The 26088-nt window shown below is 45.5% G+C and overlaps 1 protein-coding gene across 2 annotated transcripts in view; it reads right to left on the bottom strand.

Moving 5' to 3' along the window:
* Window positions 1-26088, bottom strand: part of TNFRSF19 (tumor necrosis factor receptor superfamily, member 19) — a 91477-nt gene that overhangs the window by 8779 nt on the left and 56610 nt on the right. For both annotated transcript variants that reach the window (XM_010851199.1, XM_010851200.1), the window contains exons 6-7: window positions 1931-2095; window positions 1362-1487 (exon numbers count right to left, since the gene is read on the bottom strand). In XM_010851199.1, coding sequence (XP_010849501.1) covers window positions 1362-1487; window positions 1931-2095 — 291 coding nt within the window. The remainder of the gene's footprint in view (window positions 1-1361; window positions 1488-1930; window positions 2096-26088) is intronic.

Raw genomic sequence — 26088 nt, 5'->3', positions numbered from 1 at the left:
GCCGACTTTTGCCCATGTTAGAAACCTTAGTCCACCTGAATTACAGGCAGACCTGGCTGTATCATGCCTGACAATTACTGCTTTTTCCTGAAGTGCAGGTCTGTGGCAGCCCTGTGTCTCACAATCTAGGGGCACTATTTTTCCTACAGTGTCTGCTCACTCTGTGTCTCTGTGTCCCATTTTGGTAATTCTCACAGTATTTCAATCTTTTTCATTATTATTATAGTTGTTATGATGGTCTGTGCTCAGGGGACCTTGATGTGACTACTGTAGTATGACTCACTGAAGGCTCAGATGATGGTTAGCATTTTTCAGCAATAAATTATTTTTAAATTAAGGTTTATATGTTATTTTTTAGGACATGATGCTATTGCATACTTAATATACTACAGTATAGCATAAAGATAATGTTATATGCACCAGGGAACCCAGAATATCCCGTGATTCACTTTATTGCAATATTCTCTTTACTACAATGGTCTGGAATCGAACCTGTGTCTCCGGGGTCTGCCTGGACTTCCCTGAACTTCCATCTCTGTCAATTATCCCAGAGGCAATACTGGTTTGTGGAAAACCCTGTCACAGGTCTCCCTCCTCCTTCTTCTGTAAGAAATCGGGGGCTTCCCTGGTGGCTCAGTGGTAAAGAATCACCTGTTAACGCAGGAGAGATGGGTTTGATCCCTGGTCTGGGAAGATCCCACATGCCACGGAGCAACTAAGCCCGTGTGCCCCAACTACTAAGCTTGTGCTCTAGAGCCTTGGGGCCCCAACTTCTGAAGCCCATGAGCCCTAGAGTCATTGCTTCATAACAAGAGGAAGCCACTGCAATGAGAAGCCCCCACAGAACAAAGAGAGAGTAACCTTTGCTTGCCACAACCAGGGAAAAGCCTACGCGGCAACCAAGACCCAGCACAGCCAAAAATAAATAAATAAACTAGTTAAAAGAAAAAGAAGTCCAGAAAGACACTAAGACAGCCATGTGCAGCTTCACTTTGAACCCACCAGACAAGAAAGGAGACAAGACAACCCTACTCTACAAAAGGCTCACATGACTTTAAATCAATTGACACCAAAATGAAGGCGAACTTGTTTTAAAAGTTACTGAGAGTTTAAAAATAAAATAAAATTTTAAAAAATTTAAAAAAAAATAAAAAAAAATAAAAGTTACTGAGAAATCCTAGAATTTTAATGAGATGCTTCTTTTCTATTTGATATTAATACTTAAAGATGCACAACACCCCAAACCTCTGGGGACAGGGAGAATGACTGAACTCGATTAGCTTTAACTGGAAAACAGAGCAGGAGCGCTCTTTGCAGCCTCGGGGCCTGCGTTCCTAGTGGACCCCAAGCTCTGAACTTACCGCAGGCCTGGGCCGAGTCCCGCAGGCACTGACAGCAGGCACGGGGTGCAGGGGCGCCGAGCCGGGGTCTGTCGAAACAGGACAGCTCAGAGCCGTTGTACTGCAGGTCCTGTGCCCTCAGGGACCCTGCGGAGGCCGAGAACTCGGTCAGCGAGACAAGTTCCCCAGGGGAAGCCCGGGAACATCACAGCGCGGCCAGAACCACCCAGCTTCTGCAGTGTGGGAGGAAAGGACAGCTGTGGTTCACATTTAAAAATACTTCTTACAAAAAGGCAGAGAAACGAAACAATCAGTCAAGAAAGCTCGAGATGGGGGCCCTTGTGTTGCCAGAACTTAGAAGGAACTGTGTTTCTGTGGAGGGCGAGGGCGGCCCTGCCTTCTCAGGCCCCCGTGAAGTGATGCCACCCCTCGGCTGCACCCTCAGCGCCTCCCCTGGGAGCACATGTTCTCTGCCTCCGTGGCCGTTGCCAGATGCTCCTCTCAGGTCCTCGTTGGACACTCAGAGGACAGTGATGATGATCAACACCCTTTGGCAGGATGCCAAGACACAGCAAGCGCTCAGGACTTACAGCTTGGCTTCTTCTCCACGAACTGCCGCTTACAGTAGATGACACAGAGGACCAGCAGGGCCAGCAGCACGGTGGCCAGGGCACTGCAGATGACAGCCGCCAGGGCTGTGTCCCGCGGGCTGGAGGCCGTGGACGGGATCCTCACCAGGTTGACCTTGCTGGTACCTGAAAACCACGGGGATGGAATTCTCACATCTCCACCACCCAGGAGACTCAGACGTGCACATTGCACGTGGGGTCCCCTGCAGGAGCCTTCGTGCAACATCGGGGTGAGGAGGGAAGGTGTGCTAGGAGGCTCACACACTCCCTCCATCCGGGTCATGGCTGGAATATTGCACTTCCACCTGCAGCTCTCCTCTGTTTCCACGGCAGCAACCATGTGCCACCCCAACATACATGTCCTCAGGCCCACTGGACCAGACCGTCTGCCAGATGGGGGTCTGTCATCGTGTTCTGTCTCCCCGGCACCCGGCAGTGTAGGGCACACAACAAGCACTTAATATTCTGCAAATTGGAATCAGACTCTCCACAGTTTTAAGCAGGCTGAACTGAGGTGTGCTCTGGAAGGCAACTTTTGGGGCAAACAAGGAACTGGATTATTCACAACCTTGCCGTGGGCCCCCACGTTCTGAGACAGTGAACATTATTATTATTACTTTATTTTAACACTGTTGCTCTTACAGTACTGAACAACACCTACGGTTTGGAGGAAAAAAAAGCTAACACCACCATGACCTCACACTGACAATGCATCTCCATCTGGATGGAGCCCGTTTTGAGGGCCTACTTGCCCACGCAGCTGCTACCAGCATCTGAGCTGCGAGGCACTAAAGCCCACCTGGAACACCTGGGACTTTCGCCCTGTCCCTGGCCACACAGGAGCACCCCATCCTAACCCCTAAAGTCAGGTTTCCACTGTGGCCAGAGCCAGAGAGAACCATCAGGGTTGAGTTGCTGCTGCTGCTGCTGCTACTAAATTGCTTCAGTCGTGTCCAACTCTGTGTGACCCCATAGACGGTAGCCCACCAGGCTCCCCCGTCCCAGGGATTCTCCAGGCAAGAACACTGGACTCGGTTACCATTTCCTTCTCCAATGCATGAAAGTGAAAAGTGAAAGTGAAGTTGCTCAGTTGTGTCCGACCCTCAGCGACCCAATGGACTGCAGCCTACCAGGCTCCTCCATCCATGGGATTTGTCAGGCAAGAGTACTGGAGTGGGTTGCCATTGCCTTCTCCGAGGGTTGAGTTATTGAACCATAAAAACACGACAGCTGGAACAAAAACAAGAACAGTCATTTGGGGATGTTGAGTCCTGGTGTATCTGGGCTCCATGACTCTGGGCCACCCTGATACATGGTTCTCATTGTCACTGGGAAAGGCACAAATACCATATGGCTTAGACCTGGATGAATAAGAATTATAATCCAATCATACCTTTTAAAGGATATTTGTTGGTAAACGTGTTTAATACTCATAAATATATTGCTTCTAGTTATGCAGACATAATGTCATAATCAAACAGCACACATTAGATGTTCACCACACAGCAAGTTAAAAAGATCATACCTCGGACCTGATCGAGATGAAACCTAAATCCGAAACAGCCTCTATAAGCAGGCAAATTCACGAGAGGATATATGAACACAAACAAACACAGCTGTGTAAACAGTGACAAATAAACACAGGAATAGGAACTTATGTCTAACGCAAGTAAAAGTGTGGGCTACAATGAATGGTAAGTAACTTGGGAAACTTGAGTATTGCTTATTGCAACCAAACCGTGAGGTTGATTCATGTTTGTGAGAAAATGGTTTACTTCAGAGTGAGCCTGGGCCCTGTAGCTTAAATTTTCCATCAAGGAACCAAGCTCCAGTCAACACTAGGCTTCGGCCAATCTGTCATCCAAATGAGACAGCTTGAGAACTAGACCCTGGCCTTCAGATTCTCTCTGGTGGACCACCTGTCCAGTTGTTGTTCAGTCACTAAGTCGTGTCCGACTCTGTGACCCCATGGACTGCAGTGCACCAGGCCTCCCAGTTCTTCACTATCTCCTGGAGTTTGCTCAAACTCATGTCCATTGTGAATTAACCAAAGAAGCCAGAAAAGTCGGCCAGGCTCCTCTGTCCATGGGATTCTCCAGGCAAGAATACTGGAGTGGGTTGCCATGACCTCCTCCAGGGGATCTTCCCAAACCAGGGATCGAACCCTCATCTCTAATGTCTCCTGCATTGTCAGGCAGGTTTCTTATCACTGGTGCCACCTGGGAAGCCCAAAGAGTCAGAAACGACTAAACAATTTGAGCACTCCCTAAAACCACATGGGGGATGGAAAAAATGACGAGATTATTTAGAGATCTGCTAACAACAGGAGACCTTGGATATTTTTGGTAGAAAGTCATCCAAATTACCATCAACGTTATCACAGAGACCACACACCAAATACCTGCAGAGGACTGGCCCTGTGTTGCCCACCTTCAAAATGTCATGACAATCCTCCGCAGCAAGGGTCTTACAGATGAAGATGTCTCTACAAATCTAGAAACGGGTTTTCACTTAAACAACCCGCGGTTGAACCAAGATTTAGGCCTGATCTGTCCGACTCTAAAATATATGCTCTTAAAAAAAATTATGCTATATTCCTCCCAACATTCCAACAGTATTGTTTAGAGGAAAAAAAAAAAAAACAGGAATGTGAAGGACTATTATTCAAATTTTGTACAGACCAGTAAATTCTAGTTAATTAGCTAACATATATAATATGACTTGACCTAATTTAAAACACAAACAGAGCTTCACAAGTCCAACCTCTCTTGCTCCCAAGATTAAAGAGGCTATTGCATTTTATCGCAGTGAAAAAGAACATATGACTCTTTAAATTCATTTTTTAAACATTCTTGTTAAGGTCTATATAGTATAATTAGATGAGTATTAAACAGAGTAGGGAAGGATATGAACTGTCATATATGAACTAATTACGCTTTCTGTCTGGGCTTCCATGTTTAAGATTTCACTGACACCTTGTGTTTTCATCAGAGAGTTCACAGAAGAAAATAAAACCTCAGGTTGCATGCTATGTGACACAGAAGCTCCACCATAATCGGACATGCAAACATTTTCACTTTTGATGGCTGTGTTTTGTCATGAGTAATTCAAATGACAATTAGTTCTGGAAGATAAACAGACATTCTCTAATAATTTTCAGTAACATATTTATCTTTGACTTTCATATTTTTTTCAAGTAAACAACAAATCAATTCATTATTTTCTGTGCTCTTTCATCACCACCACCACCACCACCACCAAGAAAACTCATGTTGAGTGTGTAACAAGACCAAAATGTGATGGATTGATTTCTAGCTATGTTCTTTAATTTAAAAATATATTTAAAAAGAGCATTTTGCAATCTTAACTGAGGCAAGGATACAGGCCTGGAGTGTAAGCTTTATCTTGTTCATCCAAACTGGTTAAACAAAAATATCTACCGTAACACTCAACCTATGAATTCCAGATGTACCACAGAACAGTCTGCCAATACACAAAATAGTTGGACTTTTTAAAGTCCATTTTATACCAAGCTCTCTGACACTGGATGTAATGTCATGTAAAAGAGTGAGTCTTAATCATTTTACTTTTCATTTTAAACTTTGGTCTTTGAACAATGTGGTTTGTTTTTCAATACTGATAATAAACATTATTTGAAAATGAGCGCTTTCTTTTGCACAGGAAAAAAAAAGATTTTAAACTGGATTGATTTTTCCATTGTGGTGAAATATACATAACATAAAATTTATCCTTAGTGACACTGAGTACATTCACAATGTTATATAACCATCACCACTAGAGGGGAAACCCCCAACCCATGAAGTAGTCATGCCCCATCCCCTGTTTCCCCACCACCACATCCTGGCGAGCACTAATTTGCTTTGTGTCTGAATTTGCCTACTCTGGATGCTTCCTATAAAAGGAACCATAAAATATTACATGACCTTCTGTGTCTGTCTTCTTTCACTTAGCAGAGTGTTTTCAAGGTCATCTATGTCAGCATGCAACAGAACTTCATTCCTTTTTTATGACTGAATAACATTCCATTGGATGGATGGACCATGTTTTGTTTATTTGTTCATCAGATGGTGGACATGTGAGCTGTCTCCACCTTTTGGCTATTGTGAATAATGTTGCTGTGAACATTCACGTTCAGTCTTTCTCCATACACTTTTAAACGTTTCACAAAGATACACACAATGGCTCCACATGCTATCAGAAGGTATACGTTAGTGCTCTTTCACTAAGGCATTATGTTCATCAGTCACTCACATACGTAATGTTATTACGCTAGAGCATTATGTTAATAAGTCAGGGGAAAAAAAAAAAAGATTCCTGAGCAAACCAAGAGAAGAGTGGAGAGAGACAGTGCCAGAGAAGCTAGTCAGGATCGGTACTTGTAGGAATTTAAACCATAGTGAGGAGCTTGAATTCTATTCTAAGAATAACAGGAAGTACTCAACAACTGCAGAATATATATTCTTCTTTAAAAAGACTAAAATCATACAAAGTATCTTTTCCAACCACAAATGAATTAAACTAGAAATCAATAACAGAAGGAAAACTGGGAAGTTCAAAGATATGCAGAAGATAAATAATCCACTCTTAAATAACCAATGGGACAAAGAAGAAATCACATAGGAAATTAGAAAACACTTTGAGATGATTGAGAATAAAAAACAAAATATCAAAACTTATATTGATAAGGATACAGCAAAAGAGGGATACACCTCTAAAAGAGGTGTTCACAGGGAAATTTATAGCAGTAAATGTCTATACTAAAAAAGATGTAAAATCGACAACCTAATGTTTAACTTTATTGCATTAGAAAAATAAGAGTAAACTAAACCAAAAGCTAGCAGATGGAAGGAAATGATAAAGATTAGCACAGAGACAAATAAATAGAGAGAAGCAATAAAACCAAAAGTTGGTTCTTTGAAAAGATCAACAAAATTGACGAAACTTAGATTGACAGAGGAGAAAAGGGAGAAGACTCAAGTAAGTAAAATCAGAGATGAAGGAGCAGACATTGCCATGGACTTGACAGAAATAAAAAGGTTATAAGAGGACACCATGAACAAAGGTACCACAAATTGGGTAACTAGGTAAAAAGGCATTCTTGGAAATACACAAGCCAATGAAACTGACACAGAAGAGATAGAAAACCAAAATAGACCACAACAAAGAGATGGACTCAGTCATTAAAAACCTCCTGACAAAGGGAAGCCCAGAACCAGATGCCTTCCTGTGAATTCTGCCAAATATTTAAAGAAAAACTAATACCAATCCTTCTCAAACTCTTGCAAAAAATGAAGAGGAAAGAATACATCCTAACTCATTCTATGAGGCTAATATTATCCTGATACCAAAGCCAGAAAAAGGCACTCTAAGGGGAGAAAACTACAGAGCAAGATTTCTGACAAGTACAGATGCAAAAACCCTCAACAAAAACGTACCTTATAAAAATCAGTGCATATTCAAGGATTATACATTACAGCCAAGTGGGATTCATTCCAGGAAGGCAATGATGATGATCCATACCAAAATCAATGTAACCCATGATAAAAAAAAAATGAAAGGGACAAAAAACCACACTAATCGCCTCAATTACGCTTAAAAAAGGGCTTCCCTGGTGGCTCAGAAGGTAAAGAATCTACCTGTGCAGAAGACTTGGGTTCAGTCCCTGGGTTGAGAAGATCCCCTGGAGAAGGAAATGGCAACCCACTCCAGGATTCTTGCCTGGAGAATCCCATGGACAGAGGAGCCTGGTGGGCTACAGTCTGTGGCGTCACAAAGAGTCGGACACAACTGAGCAGCTAAACAACAGTGGGCCCACAGGGGGACAACAATGTTTAAAAAGCACTTGACAACACCCAACGTCCTTTTATAATACAAGCACTCAATACACCAGTAGGCATCCTTGCCAGTGCCTGCCCTGAGCCAGCGGTTCTCCGCACACCCAGCGAGACGTGCCACGTGCCTTTGGGGCAGGTGTGGGCAGAGTGGTGGTGGGCAGGCTTGGACTGGGCTGCTGCTGCAGGTGTTGCTCCCACCCAGGCAGATTTGTTCCAATCCGACAACTCTGAGAACTCTCAGGTCCTCCTCCCAGGACACCACGGCTGCCCCCAGTTCCACCACCACCACCCCGAGGCCAGTGGCAGCGGTCTGCAGTCAACAGCCGGTCTCCTGGGGATCTTCTCCTCCCTTCCACATGTCTGCTGTTAGGAGACTCGGGCCAGGAATCATCGCCACTCCCCACCCTGTAAACCCAACCCAAATGGCATCTAGATGCCCACTGTGGTGAGGATGAAGCAGGTCTTTACTGAATCTGCTTGTTTCACACCTTACATTACTGACACAGAAATGTTGGGGATCCCAAGTTTGACTGGCTTGAAGAGCATGATGAATACCAATATTAAATGTGCTAGAGTGGCATGTATAAGATGAAGACAGGCAACTTTCAAAATTCCTTAAGATATTATTCCCTTTTGTTGTTATTCTTCATTCGCTAAGTCACGTCTAACTCTGCAACCCAATGGACTGCAGCCTGCCAGGCTTCCTTGTCCTCTACTATCTCCTGGAGTTGACTCAAGTTCATGTCCCTTGAGTCAGTGATGCTATCTAACCATCTCATCCTCTGCCACCCCTTTCTCCTTTTGCCTTCAGTCTTTCCCAGCATCAAGGTCTTTTCTGATAAGCTGCCTCTTCGCATTGGTGGTCAAAGTGTTAGCACTTCAGCTTCAGGATCAGTCCTTCCAAAGAATATTCAGGGTTGATTCCCTTTAGGATTGACTGGTTTGATCTCCTTGCAGTCCAAGGGACTCTTCAGAGTCTTCTCTTAAATGTGCCTTGATCAATATGGACATTCTAAACTCTATCTTAAAAATGAGAAAACAGGGTAAAATCTTCATGACCTTGGATTTGGCAATGGTTCCTTAAATATGGGCTTCCCTGGTGGCTCAGACAGGAAAGAATCTGCCTGCAGTGTGGGAGAATGGGGTTCCATTCCTGGGTTGGGACTTCCCCTGGAGAAGGGAAAGGCAACCACTCCAGTATTCTTGCCTGGAGGATCCCCATGAACAGACGAGCCTGGCGGGTTACAGTCTGTGGGGCCACAAAGAGTCCAACATGACTGAGCAACTAACACTTTCACACAACTGAAGATCGGAAAAACAAACCATCTGATTAAAATGAAACTAAGATGTGATTTTGAGATACAATATCACTAAGTAAAATAAGAGAAGCAAAGCTCAACGGGAGTTTACAACAAAACAGTAATCAAGATATAAGAAGATTTTATTCATCAGAAGCAAGATTATTTAAATTAAGAAAGCATCATTTTTCAAATGAATGGTAGAAGGATTATATGAGGATGTGTATCTTTCTCTTTTTAAAAAAGGAATCATTCTGACCTTACTTTTGAAGTTTCACCCAAACTATTCAACTTGATGTCTCTGTTTACCAGAATCTGAGCCTGGTAAGCACTGGCCAGACCACCTTCTTACAACTGTATCTGGGGCAGCCAGTTGTGTGCAAGTAAAACCACAAGTTCATTGTGTCAGGCTGCTTTTCAAACATGCTCTGAGTACTGAGTTTCCAAGCTAATGCCCTAAACTGTTTGTTTTTTTTTTTTAATTTATTTTCCTTTTTGAACTTAAGAGCATATCAAAAACAGTACAGCTAGGCAAACATTTTTCCTTTGTTGAGCAATGCTGTAACATCTGTTTATAAACACAGAACTTCTGAGCTTGATTCTTTCTTTCAAGTTCCCTCTCGGGCACTGCCCCAGTTACTAGTCCTTTCATGATTTAAACTCAAGTGAATCAAGGCAGAACCCCGAGGCGGCCTCCACTCTGCCTTCTTTTAATACTAATACAGATGATTCATAAATACAGTTCTATTATAAGCAGAGCCGGCTTCTGAGAAGTAAACTTTGTGTCTCTGCTTCCCAATTGCTCAAGTTGGGTGAATCACCGAGGATAAATAAAGCAATACGTAAAAGCCGCAAGGCTGCGGAACCAAAGAAACCCAGGGTACCCCACGATGTCAGGATGGGTCCCTGATTATGAGACTATGGGATGGTGGTTCCCCAGGTTACTGACAGCAGGAGAGCGGAAGACCCCCACGGAGGACCTCTGAGCCCTCACACCATCTGCCATTCTGCCTCCATCAATTTCTGTTTCCCTCTGGGCTGCCTGCCCACCACTGCCCCATTGCTATTCTTAGCCTTTACCATGCATGTTGGGAGGAAACCATGAAAAAATGCAAACTGTTCTTCTTGAAGCTGAAGAGGGGGAGGGCGGTGGACATAATTCTATTCACTCTTAAATTGAAAGCATACACATCCTTCACATTTTTGTCTATTCTCACAATCTTATACACAGAGTCTTTCTTTTGTAAGTGCAAGTGCTCATGTTGCTTAGTCATATCCTATTCTTTCTGACCCCATGGACTGTAGCCCTCTAGGCTCCTCTGTCCATTGGATTTCCCAGGCAAGAATACTGGAGTGGATTGCCATTTTCTTCTCCAGGGGATCTTCCCAACCCAGGGACTGAACCCATGTCTCCTGTATTGGCAGGCAGGTTCTCTACCACTGTGCCACCTGGGAAGCAATTTAGATTATTAATAAATATTACCCTGTATTATGAGACATTAAAAAAGATATGATTATAGCCAATACTCCAAAATGGTTCCAATTATTCCATTATTATCTTTTGAATTAAAGACGAAAAGTCCAAATCTTGCAGTGAAAACACGTGATATGAATCAAATCCTTTATTGCCTTCTGGAAAGCTTTTATGAAAACATTTTTTCCTGAATTCCTTACCTTAGAAGAGGTATGTGTTTAGAAAAGCAGAAACTTCTTTAAACCACATGCCCATTAGTTGTTATCTCTAACTTTATCTCTGCTCTTAGAAAATCTTAACTAAAGTCAGTGATCAGTCAGTTCAATCACTCAGTCATGTCCGACTCTTTGCAACCCCATGGACTGCAGCATGCCAGGCTTCCCTGTCCATCACCAACTCCCACAGCTTACTCAAACTCACATCCATCAAGTTGGTGATGCCATCCAACCATCTCATCCTCTGTCATCCCCTTCTCCTCCTGCCTTCAATCTTTCCCAGCATCAGGGTCTTTTCCAGTGAGTCAGTTCTTCCCATCAGGTGGCCAAAGTATTGGAGTTTCAGCTTCAGCATCAGTCCTTTCAATGAATATTCAGGACTGATTTCCTTGAGATTGACTGGTTGGATCTTCTTGTAGTCCAAGAGATGCTCAAGAGTCTTCTCCAACACCACAGTTCAAAAGCATCAGTTCTTTGGTGCTCAGTTTTGTTTATAGTCCAACTCTCATATCCATCCATACATGACTACCATATGTATAAAAACCACAGCTTTGACTAGATGGACCTTTGTCGGTAAAGTAATGTCTCTGCTTTTTAATATGCTGTCTAGGTTGGTCATAACTTTTCTTCCAAGGAGCAAGCATCTTTTAATTTCATGGCTGCAGTCACCATCTGCTTTGATTTGGGAGCCCCCAAAAATAGTCTGTCACTGTTTCCCCATCTATTTGCCATGAAGCGATTGAACCGAACGCCAAAATAAGATAATTGACTGTTAAGAGTCTGGAAGTGACAGAATGTTATTACCAGTCAAAGGGTTAAAGAAAAGAATGCAATATCAGTATTTTGATTACACAGAAAAACAATTGCTTATGATTAGGTCTCCTGAGACTTCCCTGGTGACTCAGACGGTAAAGAATCTGTCTGCAATGGGGGAGACCTGGGTTCAATCCCTGGGTAGGGAAGATTCCCCTGGAGAAGGGAATGGAAACCCACTCCAGTATTCTTGACTGGAGAATTTCATGGACAGAGGAGCCTGGTGGACTACAGTTCATGGGGTCAAAAAAAGTTTCCGACACGACTGAGCGACTATCACACTTGAGCAGGCCTCCTGATGGCGGAGCAGAAGACAGTGGCAGTGGCCCTTCGGATAAGTTAACATACAGAATAACAAACAGCTAGCAGAGCCTAGTGGTAATCGGCTCATATGTGCAGAGCTCATGCATGTTGTGTTTACATGAACCTGATTCTACTGAGTGAAAATTAAAATAGCAAACTTGCGGCCTTTTCTCCTGGGCAGCCTGTCAGGGGCTGTTGCTTGAACTGGAAGCACTGTAGGCTGATGACTGTAAGCACTTTGCTGCTGAAGGACCAGAGCTCAAATTTTAAAAGGATAGGCAGAAGCCTCCCTCTACGGGCCCAAGTGCAGCACGTGGACATGGGCTGGGGTCTTTATCTTTTTTTCCTTCCCTCTTTTCCTGGCTCTAAAATATACTGTAAGGTGCTGCACACTCTTGGTTAAGAGCTTTGTTGTCAGCACTCTGGGTTTGAATCCTGGCTCAGCCACTTACTAGCTGTGTCACCAACCAGCAAATGACGACTTCAGTTTCTGTATCAGTAAAGCCAGGAAATAAAAGTATCTACCTGAAGGTCTGTGAGACCTGAAGGAAGTGATGCACACACAGAGGGTCATCTTGGTACCTCCCACAGTGAACTTCCTGAGTTAGCCATCCTTCCTCCTATTATTATTCAGAATCGGATGTTATATTCTAATTGTTGTTATGGTGGAATCTGGATGGTCTCTTAAACCAAGTGAAACCACCTATGTAGCAGGCAGGCCACTGAGCACCCTGATGGGATAGCCTGTGTCATCATCACATGGCCCTGGAGGGCAGGGAAGTGCACAGTGAATACAAACCAACAGAATTCTCCCCAGAAGTTTAGGTTCGTTTCTTACAAAAGACACAGCTGCCACTACTTGTATCTAAGTGTCTCAAAGGGTCCCTCCTGCCATAAGATTGCCCAAAGTAACATTAAGCATTGTTGCGTAAGAATAAGCAACCATGAGCAAAATAAGTCAACCTTTTGGAATATTGTGAATAAAATGGTAAAGCTATTACTAACAAGGGCCTGCAGGAAAAAACTCCAGGCAAAACAGAAAAATATTAATAGTCAGGCACAAAGACAGCTTGGAGAATACAGAGCAGGAGGGACATGGCAGGCAGACAAGCCATAGGACCTGTACTCACTGCTCCTTAAAGACACTGGTGGGGAATTCTGAGTAAATGAGGCTCCAGGCGAGAGTCATAACTGACTATGATGTTTGTCCAAAATTTCTAAGTCTTCCTCAAAGGCTTTTATTAAATAGTGTTTGTACAGGATTTGGGATGAATAAATGAAAATAGTATGCTTCTTTCCCTTTTAGCTTCTTGAACACTAAGACCATGGTTTGGACTTACTACCTACATGTGCGTGCAAGCATGCTAAGTTACTTCAGTCACGTCTGGCTCTTTGCAAACCTATTGATGATAACTCGCCAGGCTCCTCTGTCCATGGGGATTCTCCAGTCAAGAATACTGGAGTGGGTTGCCATGCCTTCCTCCAGGGGATCTTCCCAACCCAGAGATTGAACCCGGGTCTCCCACCTTGCAGGCACATTCTTTACCTACTGAGCTACCAGTGAAGCCCAAGAATACTGGAGTGGGTAGTCTATTCCTTCTCCAGGGGATCTTCCCAACCCAGGAATTGAACTGGGGTCTCCCGGATTGCAGGAGGATTCTTTACCAGCTTAGCTACTAGGGAAGGCCCATTACCAACTTAGTGACAGATAAATACAAATAGACATTAAGCATAAATAGTGTCATAAATTTAAATTACATACAAAAGAGGGCATTGATAGAAGATCAGGTCAGTTCAGTTCAGTTGCTCAGTTGCGTCTCTTTGTGACCCCATGGACTGCAGCACGCCAGGCCTCACTGTCCATCACCAACTCCCGGAACTCGAGTTGATGATGCCATCCATCTCATCCTCTGTCGTCCCCTTCTCCTCCCACCTTCAATCTTTCCCAGCATCAGGGTCTTTTCCAATGAGTTAGTTCTTCACATCAGGTGGCCAAAGTATCAGTCCTTCCAATGAATATTCAGGACTGATTTCCTTGAGGATTGACTGGTTTGATCTCCTTGCAGTCCAAGGAACTCTCAAGAGTCTACTATAACACCACAGTTCAAAACCATCAATTCTTCAGTGCTCAGCTTTCTTTGCAGTCCAACTCTCACATGACTACTGGAAAAACCATAGCTTTGACATTGTTGGCAAAGTAATGTCTCTGCTTTTGAATATGCTGTCTAGGTTGGTCATAGCTTTTCTTCCAAAGAGCAAGGGTCTTTTAATTTCATGGCTGCAGTCACCATCTGCAGTGATTTTGGAGCCCAAGAAAATAAAGTCTCTAACTGTTTCCATTGTTTCCCCATCTATTTGCCATGAAGTGATGGGACCAGATGTCATGATCTTAGTTTTTTGAATGTTGAGGTTTAAGCCAACTTTTTGACTCTCCTCTTACACTTTCATCAAGAGGCTCTTTAGCTCTTCTTCACTTTCTGCCATAAGGGTGGTGTCATCTGCATATATAAAGTTATTGATATTTCTCCCAGCAATCTTGATTCCAGCTTGTGCTTCCTCCAGCCCAGCATTTCCCATGACATACTCTGCACATAAGTTAAATAAGCAGGGTGACAATATACAGACTTGACATACTCCTTTCCAAATTTGGAACCAGTCTCTGGTTCCATGTCCAGTTCTAACTGTTGCTTCTTGACCTGCATACAGATTTCTCAGGAGGCAGGTAAGATGATCTTGTATTCCCATCTCTTTTTAAGAATTTCCCACAGTTTGTTGTGATGCACACAGTCAAAGGCTTTGGCATAGTCATTAAAGCAGAAGTAGACGTTTTTCTGGAACTCTCTTGCTTTTCTGATGATCCAATGGATGTTGACAATTTGATCTCTGGTTCCTCTGCTTTTTCTAAATCCAGCTTGAACATCTGGAAGTTCACGGTTCACATACTATTAAAGCCTGGCTTGGAGAATTTTGAGCATTCTTTTGCTAGCGTGTGAGATGAGTTCAATTACACGGTAGTTTGAGCATTCTTTGGCATTGCCTTTCTTTGGAATTGGAATGAAAATAGACCTTTTCCAGTCCTGTGGCCACTGCTGAGTTTTCCAGATTTGCTGGCATATTGAGTGCAGCACTTTCACAGCATCATCTTTTAGGACTTGAAATAGCTCAACTGGAATTCCATCACCTCCACTAGCTTTGTTTGTAGTGATGCTTCCTAAGGCCCACTTGACTTCACATTCTAGGGTGTCTGGCTGTAGGTGAGTGATCACACCATCATGGTTACCTGGGTCATGAAGATCTTTTGTATAGTTCTTCTTTGTATTCTTGCCACCTCTTCTTAATATCTTCTGCTTCTGTTAGGTACATACCGTTTCTGTCCTTTATTGAGCCCATCTTTGCATGAAATGTTCCCTTGGTATCTTTAACTTTCTTGAAGAGATCTCCAGTCTTTCCCATTCTATTGTTTTCCTCTATTTCTTTGGATTGATCACTGAGGAAGGCTTTCTTATCTCTCCTTGCTATTCTTTGGACCTCTGCATTCAAATGGCTAAATCTTTCCTTTTCTCCTTTGCCTTTGGCTTCTTTTCTTTTCTCAGCTATTTGTAAGGCTATTCGATAGAAGATGATCAATAGAAATGAAAACTACTTTCTCATGTATATATTTGCCTGGTTCTACTACCAATATTTAGATGGTCGGCCCCACTGTGAAATTACAGCAGAAAAAAAGGTCAGTTCCATGAATGTGTGATAACTGTGTTGGTGGACAAGGAAATTTGACTTAATTCATTCCTGAGGGTGGGTGGTGATGCTCAGTGTGCATCTTCAAAGCTGTGGGTCTCAGCATGGGAAGAGACATCCTCCTATCTGAGAAGAAGAGGGGTGAAGGGGAGATAGAAAAGAGGAAGCAGGCCGGACCAACACCTGGCCAGCACAGCATTTACAACCAGAAAGACACACTGACTGATGGGAAAGTCCCCCCAATGTCGGGGATGTTTCATCTTAACGTGTGACCTTTTACCTGAGTGTCACTTTCACTCCCACCTGGGGATACTTCAGGGTCAGGAAGTGGGTGATGCTTGTGTTTACAATAAGTTGATGGTGTGAACTTACAGAGGAATGCGGCAGGCTCACATTCTCACCAACACAACTTCAATCACTAACCTGCATGGTTGCAAAAACTTATTTTAAAAAATCGAGCAGAATTCACCAAGTCTCTCCTTGGTGTATGCAGACAAGGGCTTGGTTGCCCGTCCAACTGAGGCTGCGTTTCCACTGTAAACCTCGTCCAACTACGTAAACGGGCCCCTGTAGTGTTTGAACAGAGTCCTGGGCAGCCGATCTTACCTTCCTCCTGAGAGTGGGGCACCACCCAAGCGTCCCACCGCTCCATCTGCCACCAGCTGCATGCTCGCCCATGAGAACACCTCCGAGATGTCTAGTGAGTTGACGGGCTCTCAGCCACCTAACAACTAGCACAGTATCCGCCAGCGGTGATCTGTTTTGTTCCAAGGTGTAAAGCCACAGTAACATCATTCACTCTGCCCACAATAATGAGCACTTTGTCTTTCAATGGCCAGAAAATCACGATTTTAGGATGTTCCTTCTCATTTAGCAGGGTGCGCACTGCATTGAGAGTCCTCTTTCCAGATCCCCAGGTCTCTATCCTTTTCTCCACCAGCCTCCACTTGGTTCCCACTCACCTCTCCCCACAGACCCCGCTCTGCTGCCAGAATTGGTCCCTCAGGGGCTGCTCTGTCTGTAGCAGTGGCTGCTGTGGACTGAAAGCCACCAGCTTTCACTGTTGCTGGCCAAGAGCCCCGAGGGGCCAGGGGCGCACAGCCCACCCTGGGGGGCTCACTGAGCCCCGGCGTGGTGCTGGCCGGAGGAGCAAGGGCAGCTGGGAAGCAAGCTGCGTTTCTGCCAGGCCTGCGTCCCTGCACGTGGCGGCCGCGGATGCTCATGCCGCTGTCCACGACTGCTACCAACGGGAGTGGGAAAGCTTTCCTGCTTTTTGTTTCTTTAAATTTGGTTTGTGCGTGCACGAATGTTAAGTCACTCCAGTCGTGTCCAACTCTTTGCAACCCTTTGGACAGTAGCCCGCCAGGCTCCTCTGTCCATGGGATTCTCCAGGCAAGAATACTGGAGTGGGTTGCCATGCCCTCCTCCAGGGGATCTTCCCAGCTTGGGGATCGAACCTGCGTCTCATTGTCTCCTGCGTTGGCAGGCCAGTTCTTTACCATGAGCACCACCAGGGAAGCCCAGGTTTGGTTTGGATCTCATTTCTTAGTACAAAACGTCAATGCTTCTATCCAGAAAATGAAAATTAACCATATTCATAAGGCACTGAACTGAACAGCTGTATTTTTTTCTCAGCGGGACAAAAGAAAATTATAGATGGACAAGACAAATAGTCTTCTATGCTTTAAGATATGTGTGTCCTCAGGTTTGCCAACAGAAATGCAACAATAAAACCAAACAAAAACAGAATTCAAGGGTCCTCGGGGGCCCAGCGATGGGCCTGGAGCAACTGTGACAGGAGGTCGGGCAGGCAAAGGGATCAGCAGGGGTGTTAAGAGAGGGGCTGAGATGATGGATGAGGGCCTCAGGCTCCCAGCAGATGGAAAGGCATCCCGGGAGGCTTGGGGGTAGAAGGGACCTGGAAGGCTGAGGTCAGGGGAAGCATCCTGAAGGCCAAACCCAGTGAGCAGAAATAACCCTGTGCAGGAAAGTTCTGGCAGGGGACCTGTTCCCAGCCGGGCTGCAGGTCCCAGATGCTGAGACTCAGTTAATGACTTAACTAAATTTGGTTTCTGCTCTTCTTCATCTTGCTTCCAGACTACTTGGCCTGCAGAACTATTCCCGCCAGGACTGAGCCAGATATGATCATGCATGTCTTTATGGGGAACAAAAAGAAGAAAGGGCAGAGCAGGTGACTGCCAAAGGAGAGCGGCTGGAGGGACAGGGAGGCGAACCGCAGGCCAGCACTGCCCACCGTTCAACCACAGGGTCGACTGACGACTTCCACCGCTTGCGCCGTTCAGAGAAAGTCTGTGACATGACACCCAGAGCAAGCTTGTCACTTTACACTTGGCAGTGGGTGCATTATAAATAACGGTCTGGTATTTTAATTATGATAAACGTCATAATTAATACTGAAAAAATCATAAGCCATAAAATGGCAGCAGCTTGTCTACAGCATTTCTCTGTAGATACGATAAAAAGCATTTTTTTTTTTCCTGCTTTCAAGGATGTTTTTCTTCTTTTTATTATCCCCTAGTCCCAGAAGGTCTCACTGTGTTTATTTGACTGATGGAACAATGAAGCTTTGAAACTTCCACATGAAGAAACAGAAAAGACACCATAAAAGAAACACATTATTACGGCCTCGACCATCTGTGCTGAAGGATACACAGGCTCAAAAATTGTTTTGCCTCAACTGGGACTAACGGATGGGGTTGCCATCTGGGAGCTGGAACAAAGACATGAGACTTGGGCCCCTGCCCTCCTTGTTCCCGAACAGGACTCCGCTTAACCCCTGCAGTGCCAGGCTGCACTGGGGGCCCAGGACTCTGCATTCCCTTGGAAGGAACCTTGTTCATTCGACCTCATCCACGGGAAAAGCAGCGTCCAGCTTGGCACGCTTGCACCTAAGAACTCTGGCTCCTGGAATCATCAGCTTCCCTGTTATTAGTAGAGTGGACAATTCTTATTTACCTCACTGCAGTTACTGTGAATGGAGAAGGAAATGGCAACCCACTCCAGTGTTCTTGCCTGGAGAACCCCAGGGATGGCGGAGCCTGCTGGGCTGCCGTCTATGGGGTCGCACAGAGTCGGACCCAACTGAAGCGACTTAGTAGTAGTAGTACTGTGAAATGATTCTAAGACGATAAAACTCAAGTTACTTCGACCCATTAATTTCTTACTAAGAAAAGAAAAATGTGTACGTCTCTGCCCAGTTTAGCATGGCGGGGCCTAAACTGAGGAGAAAACCTGGATGTAGACTGTGTTTCTTGCCATCCCTGTTCCAGCAGAATCAACCTTGCTCTTAATTTATTCATAATCTTACAGCTGACAGAACTTCTGGTGAAGAACCCAAGTCTGGGTTAGGTCAGAAAGAGCCCATATGTCTTGAGGTTTGGAATGTGCTGCAGATTTAGGACTTCAACCAAGGCTTTATTTCCTGTTTTACAATTGTGAGAATCTGGAGTTTGATCCCTGGGTTAGGAAGATCCCCTGGAGGAGGTCATGGCAACCTACTCCAGTATTCTTGTCTGGAGAATCCCATGGACAGAGGAGCCTGGTGGGCTACAGTCTGTGGGATCGTGATGAGTTGGACAGGACTGAGCACACAGGTGCTCAGGGCTTCTTCCCTGATGGTCCAGCGGTTAAAACTCTGCCTGCCAATGCAAGGGACATAGGTTCAATTCCTGGTCCAGAAAGACGCCACATGCCACGGTGCAGCTAAGCCCACGTGTCACAACTACTGAAGCCCTCTCTCCCTATAGTCCGTGCTCCACGATGAGAGAAGCCACCACAATGAGAAGCCCACGTACCTCAACTAGAGAGTAGCCCCTGTTTGCTGCAACTAGAGAAAGCCCATGCAGCAGTGAAGATGCAGCACAACCAAAACTGGATAAAGTAAATGAGAGAAACAGGTAAAATTAATTTTAAAAACTGTGAGAATCTTCAACTGGTTCATGAAAGACAGGGACACAGTCCACATAAATAACTTGTCTGGCAGTTAAGGATTGGGACTAGGACTCAAAAGCAAGCTCCCGTAGAGACTGGCTGGCAATAATTTGGAGATGATAGGGTAAGACAGTTATGTCCTTTCAGTGCTAACTAGAGAAACTTGCTGCATCTTATTCTTCAGATCAGAATCTGGGGGACTCTCAAGAGTCTTCTCCAACGCCATAATTCAAAAGCATTGATTCTTCAGTGCTCAGCTTTGTGTATGGTCTAACTCTTTTTCAAGTAGGATGACTCCACTTCAAGTAGACATTAAAGTCAATGAGCTGGTTTAAATATTTACTCACCGAGAAACAGGCTGTGGTTTGTTAAAGGCCATCACTAAATTAAATGAGTGTTAGATTAAGTACAGTTTATTTTAAAAATATAAAAATTTTTTTTGATTTCTTTCTTAAGTTTAAAATTAAAACACCCTCACTCCTGGTCCTGGAGCTGGCCTGGAGAAGTGGGGCCGACTGGGGCCTCTCTGCTGTGGCTGCTTCTTTGCAGTGACGTGGGGGTGGTACAGGCTGAGAGAAGCACAGGGAGAGTGGTTCCCTCTAGGACTCAAGACCCACTTGCTGCTTTAAACTCTCCTGGGGCTCTCCTCTTCTTTCCCTCCTCAAAGTGATGCTCCTCCAATGATGTTCCTGGTCAAGAGCTGGTGTGCGAAGGGGCTGGATACACACGTAGGTTTACAGACAAAAGGACACCCTCTGTGGGTGCAGCTACGCTTATTCCAGTCGCCCTTGGGATGTGGCCCTCAGAGAACAGAGCTCACACACCTCCTCCTGAGGACAGACGCTCAGCTCTGAGGGATGGAGTCGTTGCTAAGCTGAATCTCTGACAGTCTCCACATTGGGTCTGGCATGCTCCGTGAGGTCGCTTTATGCCACGCTTTTTTATTTTAAGCATTTAATGGGTACACACACAAATCACTGCTCCCTTTGCAAAAGTCCATGACTTAATGAAACAGGCCTGCCGGATTTTATATTTTTAAAATAAACTGTACTTAATCTAACACTCATTTAATTTAGTGATGGCCTTTAACAAACCACAACCTGTTTCTCGGTGAGTAAATATTTAAACCAGCTCATTGACTTTAATGTCTAAAAGAGACTGCAGAGAAAGGCCAAGGAGTTGGATTTACAGCCGACTGAGTAATGATCAGCTGCTCCTGTTCTCGAGGGCCCGGATCAAAGCCTTCAGCACCTCAAGTTCAGGACTCCCCTGCCTCCAGATTGCGGCCAGCAGACAAGCTCTTGAAGCATCTCCAGGGTTGGGGGACATGGTCCAGGGACCCAGGGACAGCATTCAGACTGTTCTTTGCTTTTCTTCTCCTTATGTGGAACCATGGCTGACAAACACTTGGCCATTTTATATTGGGAGAAAAGCATGCATGTAGAGCACGTGAGTCTAAGAAACATTTTTCTCTTAAAATGTCTTGATTTTTGTTAACTTTAATGAAACTAGGGCTAAGGAAAGGCAAATATTTGAAATAGCTAAATAATCACTCAAAGCAGCTGCATTCACCAAGCACTTCTTTCTCTAAAGAGGCCAAGACATTAAAGCTGCCCCGTTGTTTTCTCAGCATTCTTGGAAAACAAGCCATTTGCTATGACAGATTTTCAACGTATCTTTAGAAAACAGTTGCTTACCCGAGAAGCAAATCTGCATTTAAAAAAACCCAGATTAACTATGTGTGATAGAAATCATTTCAAAGAAAGGAGAGCAGCTTTCTGTTTTCAGGAAAAGATTCCAACCAATGTGACTGGGTCTCCCCTTCCCCAACCACCCCTCCTGGGTCCAGAGTAATAATGAAAACTGCAATGACTGTAGCAGGTGGTATCAGATAACCCAGGGATCCGTTTGTACGAAGTTGGAGCATGCTGGGTGCTCTGTCTAGGGTCCCCACCCCCAGGCCGGATACACAAGCCACCCTGCTCTCCTCCTGCGTCCGAGCGTCTCTGCCTGCTGTAGCTGCCCCCGTTTCCTGCCCTCTGCCTGGCGGGCGGAGCTGGCAGAGCATTGTCCACAGAAAAGCCTCCATGGACCCCTCAGGGTATCGTGGGGCCAAGCCCTGGTGCGGGGACCGTGCAGGGCGTCCTTGTGGATTTTCATCTCTTGGTTCCCACATAAGCCACTTTCCATGTCCACTCTGTTAGCTTGTTTGTCAATAAAGTAAGGAAATCACAAGGAACTGAGAAAGAGAAAGGGAGGAAAGCAGGAAACTGTGGAAAGATGAACAAAGAGAAGACAGCACTTCCCGGAACCAGTGACTAACGAGTGGGCAGTGCAGGGAGCATGTTCCGGATGCCTGGGGGCCGCTCTGCAGTCGGCTCAGGCTCCGGGAGCCACGGCTGTTTTCTCTGATCGCCCTGTCCTCCTGCTTCTCGCCCTGTTCTGTGAACAGGACAGAGCCGCATCTTGAAGAAGCTGCCCTTCCCTACTGTTCAGGAGGCCCCGGGAGCGCCTGTCGGCCCTGAAAAGAGTTCCCAAACCGGTCACACCCACAGGAGCCAGGGCGCCAGTCTCCCGCCCGACACTTGGACTCCTGGCCTGAGGACCACAGACTCCGAGAACATCCCGTGTAAACTGAACCCGTAATCAGCACAGGGTGGCTTTGTGGGCCTGTTCGGCAGAGGATCCAGCAAGTTCTCCACAAAGGCCACTAAGTATGAACAAACTCAGGAGAAGAACTCTCTCCTGCAGGAACGGGAAACACAGATGCAACAACACCACGTGATGCTTCTGAAGCACATGGCTTTGCTATAAATCTTTTGGATTATATACATCTCTCTGCACCTCATTCTACATCACTCTGATCAGATTCAGTGAGTGCTGAGTGTCCGGATGAAGAGTCCTGGGTGCGAGGGGGTAGCAGGAACTGACTTCTGATCCTTAGGGATTCAGCTGGACACAGGTAGCAGCTAAAGTCACCTGCTCTCCACCACAGGCAACCTGAAAACCCACACGGGCATCGATTTCAGAACACTCCCCATTTGTTTCCTCTTAAGTTGAAAGGAAGTGTTAGTCGCTCAGTCGTGTCTGACTCTTTGTGACCCTGTGGACTGCAGCCTGCCAGACTCCTCTGTCCATGGGATTCTCTAGGCAAGAATACTAGAGTGGGCTGCCATTTCCTTCTCCAGGGGTTCTTCCCCACCTAAGGATCGAACCTGGGTCTACCTGCATTGCAGGCAGATTCTTTATCATCTGAGCTACCATGGAAGCCCTCCTTTTAAATTGGTTTTCTTTAAGAGGTGTTTACCAGGCACCCTTATTTAAAACAATTTAGCACCACAGGTCAAGAGAGAAAGATATGAGGAAGAAAGAAAGATATGAGAAAGAAAGAGAGAAAGATATGAAAGATATGCCTTTGCACACATAAGCACCTGTGGGCATCAATCCACTTGCACACTTGGGGAAGGGCTCCCACTCATGTGGACAGAGCAGTGTGTGGCAGATAGCCCTGAAGTCCACCTCAAGTCTGAAGTCCACAGCACTTACTCAAAAATATCACTGAAGTAATGATTAGTATATGAATATACATCTCAAGTGGGAAAAGGTTACAAAACTGTGTACAGCATAATTATACCTATTTAAAAAAAAAATCAGTAGTATAGATAGAACAAAGACTGAAAAGACCATCAGAATACCATAATTTTGTTCTATATGTGTCAATGCTGGAAATGTTCTGTTTACGATGATCTCCCCTTCTTTTTTTCCTACTAAACCTAAAAAAATTATCCACTAAATGAGCAAATGAGTTGTTGTTTAGTTGCTAAGTCATGTCTGACTCTCTGGGACCCTGTGGGCCATAGCCTGCCAGGCTCCTCTGTCTGTGGGATTTCCCAGACAAAAATACTGGGGTGGGTTGCCACTTCCTCCTCCAGGGGATCTTCCTGACCCAGGGATCGAACCCATGTCTCCTGTGTTGGCAGGCCGTTTCTTCACCACTGAGCCACCAGAGAAGCCCCATGAGCAACGAGTTCTTTTTAAAGTTTATTTTGAAATTACGTTACTCTCTATTTAGAAGACGGTTTGAGTTTCCTTTGGAAAACAGTCAGTCTTTAACAATGAAATGCCTTACTAGTGCGGACAGCGGCGGGCTTTCTGAGAGGACGAAGTCATGTTAAATCCTACAGCACCACGGGTCAGCACAGCTCGAGACCTCCCATCTCCCCCACAGGGTGACTTATCTGATGGCTTATCTCCTAGGAATCACGTGGCATGTTTTACTAAGCCCCCAAGGACAAAGCAAACATCTCGGTTAAACACCCTTAAATAAAAACCGCTTTGAATGTTTTCAAAACCATTTGTTCCAACCACAGTGTTTGTTCCAAATTAAGTAAACACTGCTTAAAGGAAATCACTCCAATCCTGCATTTCTTATCAGGCCCAGGGCAGGAAGTAGTTCTAAAATTTCTTGTGTTTTTCTGTGCTTCTCCTAATGCTGTAAACAGCTGCCCCTTATCAAAGGGTGGAGCAGGGGTTTCTGTGGAAAGGGTGCCTTTATTTAGCTGCAGCTCCATCCTCACAAATTAGAATGCTCTGGGTGGACTAATGCGTGATGTTCACACACCCATCATTCTCCCGGTGGGAGGGGAACTTAAAGCTCGAGCTGGTTGGGCAGTGGGCGTAGGACTTTGGGCCAAGGGGCAGAGGAAAGCGGGCGGTTTGGTGTTCTGGCCATCCGGGTCACCAAGCACAGAAGTCTTCTGCAGCCCCATCCAGGTAACCCTCAACCCCCTGCCCCCCAACCCCCCAGGGCTAGGGGAGGACCGAAGCCAGCTGCATCTGGGACCCTCCCCGCATAGGGCAGCTCCCAGCTGCCACCTCCCACACAGGGCACACCTGGACGGGCAGGGCCGCGGCATGGCAGGCCAGGTGCAGTCATCGCTGGGAAGAAGGCTGGTGCTCCTGGACGCGATCCCGTTTGCATCTATCTCCCCTCTGCCAACATGGCACGGTTATCCCTATTTCCGGAGGGGCAAGGGGAGGCTCAAAGTGGTGAGCTGACTCGCCCGAGGCGACATCTGTGGTCCAAGGCAGAGCCTGGGCGTGAATGAAGGTTCACACACCCACCATTCTTCAGGGGCAGGGGAGCTTAAAGCTCATATTGGCTGGGCTGCGGGCACGGTGCTTTGGGCCATGGGGCAGAGGAAAGGGTGCCCAGACTTCTCGCTGGTTCCAGGCTGTGCCCCACCCTTGGCTGCTTTTGGATGCCAGGGTCTGAGGACTTAAGACTGGGCCAATATATACAGTCGGAAGGCAGGGGTTTGGATAGAAACTTCCTTCTAGTTTTCTAAATCAGTTTATAAGGAATGCAGGTACATGCTTCAGAGAGACACTGCCACCGAGACACTCTTGGTCACAAATCTGAGCTGCGGAGAACAGACAGCTGAAGTTCCCTCCATCTCTCCTTATGCCCCGTCCAGGTTCCCACACTCACTGCTGGTCTCTGAGCCACAGCCTCTGCTAAACCCCATGACTCCTCTGTCCATGGGATTCTCCAGGCAAGAATACTGGAGTGGGGTGCCATGCCTTCCTCCAAGGGATCTTCCTGACCCTGGGTCAAACCTTCATCTCTTCGTCTCCTGCATTGGCAGGTGGGCTGTTTACCAGTAGTGCCACCTGGGAAGCCCAACATAAATACACTACCATGTGAAAAAGAAATACCTAGCTGGAAGCTCCTGTGTAACACAGGGAGCCCAGCCTGGCACTCTGTGATGACCCAGAGTGGTGGCATGGGGTGAGGGGAGGGAGCCTCAAGGTGGGGGATATATATATATACATATATATAACTATGAATGATCTGAGTTTATGTATGGCAGAGACAATCTCAACACTGTAAAGCAATTAGCCTCCAATAAAAAATTTTTTTTAAATAAAATGTATTTATATTCCTTTAAAATTATTCTCATGTTATTAACACAGACAGTCATCCTTTTAAAGGACTTTAATCCTAAAGGAAATCAACCCTGAATATTCACTGGAAGGACGATGCTGAAGCTGAAGCTGAAGCTCCAATACTTGGGCCACCTGATGCAAAGAGCCAACTCATTGGAAAAGACCCTGATGCTGGGAAAGATTGAAGGTGGGAGGAGAAGGGGACGACAGAGGATGAGATGGTTGGATGGCATCACTGACTCAATGAACATGTTTGAGCAAACTCCAAGAGATAATGAAGGACAGGGAAGTCTGGCGTGCTGCAGTCCACAGGGTTGCAAAGAGTGGGACATAACTGAGCGGCTAAACGACAACAACCATAAGCTGCACATTTCAGGCACAGTTTAGGTACGTCTTGTGGCACAGAGGCCCCTATAGACATCACAGGAGACGAAAACAAGGCTCACCATGACCACTGATCCAGCTGGACCCTTGGTGCTCCCGGGAGCCCACTGTTTTCTCCCCTATCCCCTCCACTCTCGATGAC

This window comes from Bison bison, unplaced genomic scaffold (assembly GCF_000754665.1).
Source record: "Bison bison bison isolate TAMUID 2011002044 unplaced genomic scaffold, Bison_UMD1.0 scf7180017864299, whole genome shotgun sequence".
NCBI classification, from domain to species: domain Eukaryota; kingdom Metazoa; phylum Chordata; class Mammalia; order Artiodactyla; family Bovidae; genus Bison; species Bison bison.
This window is presented reverse-complemented; position numbering and strand designations above follow the sequence as displayed.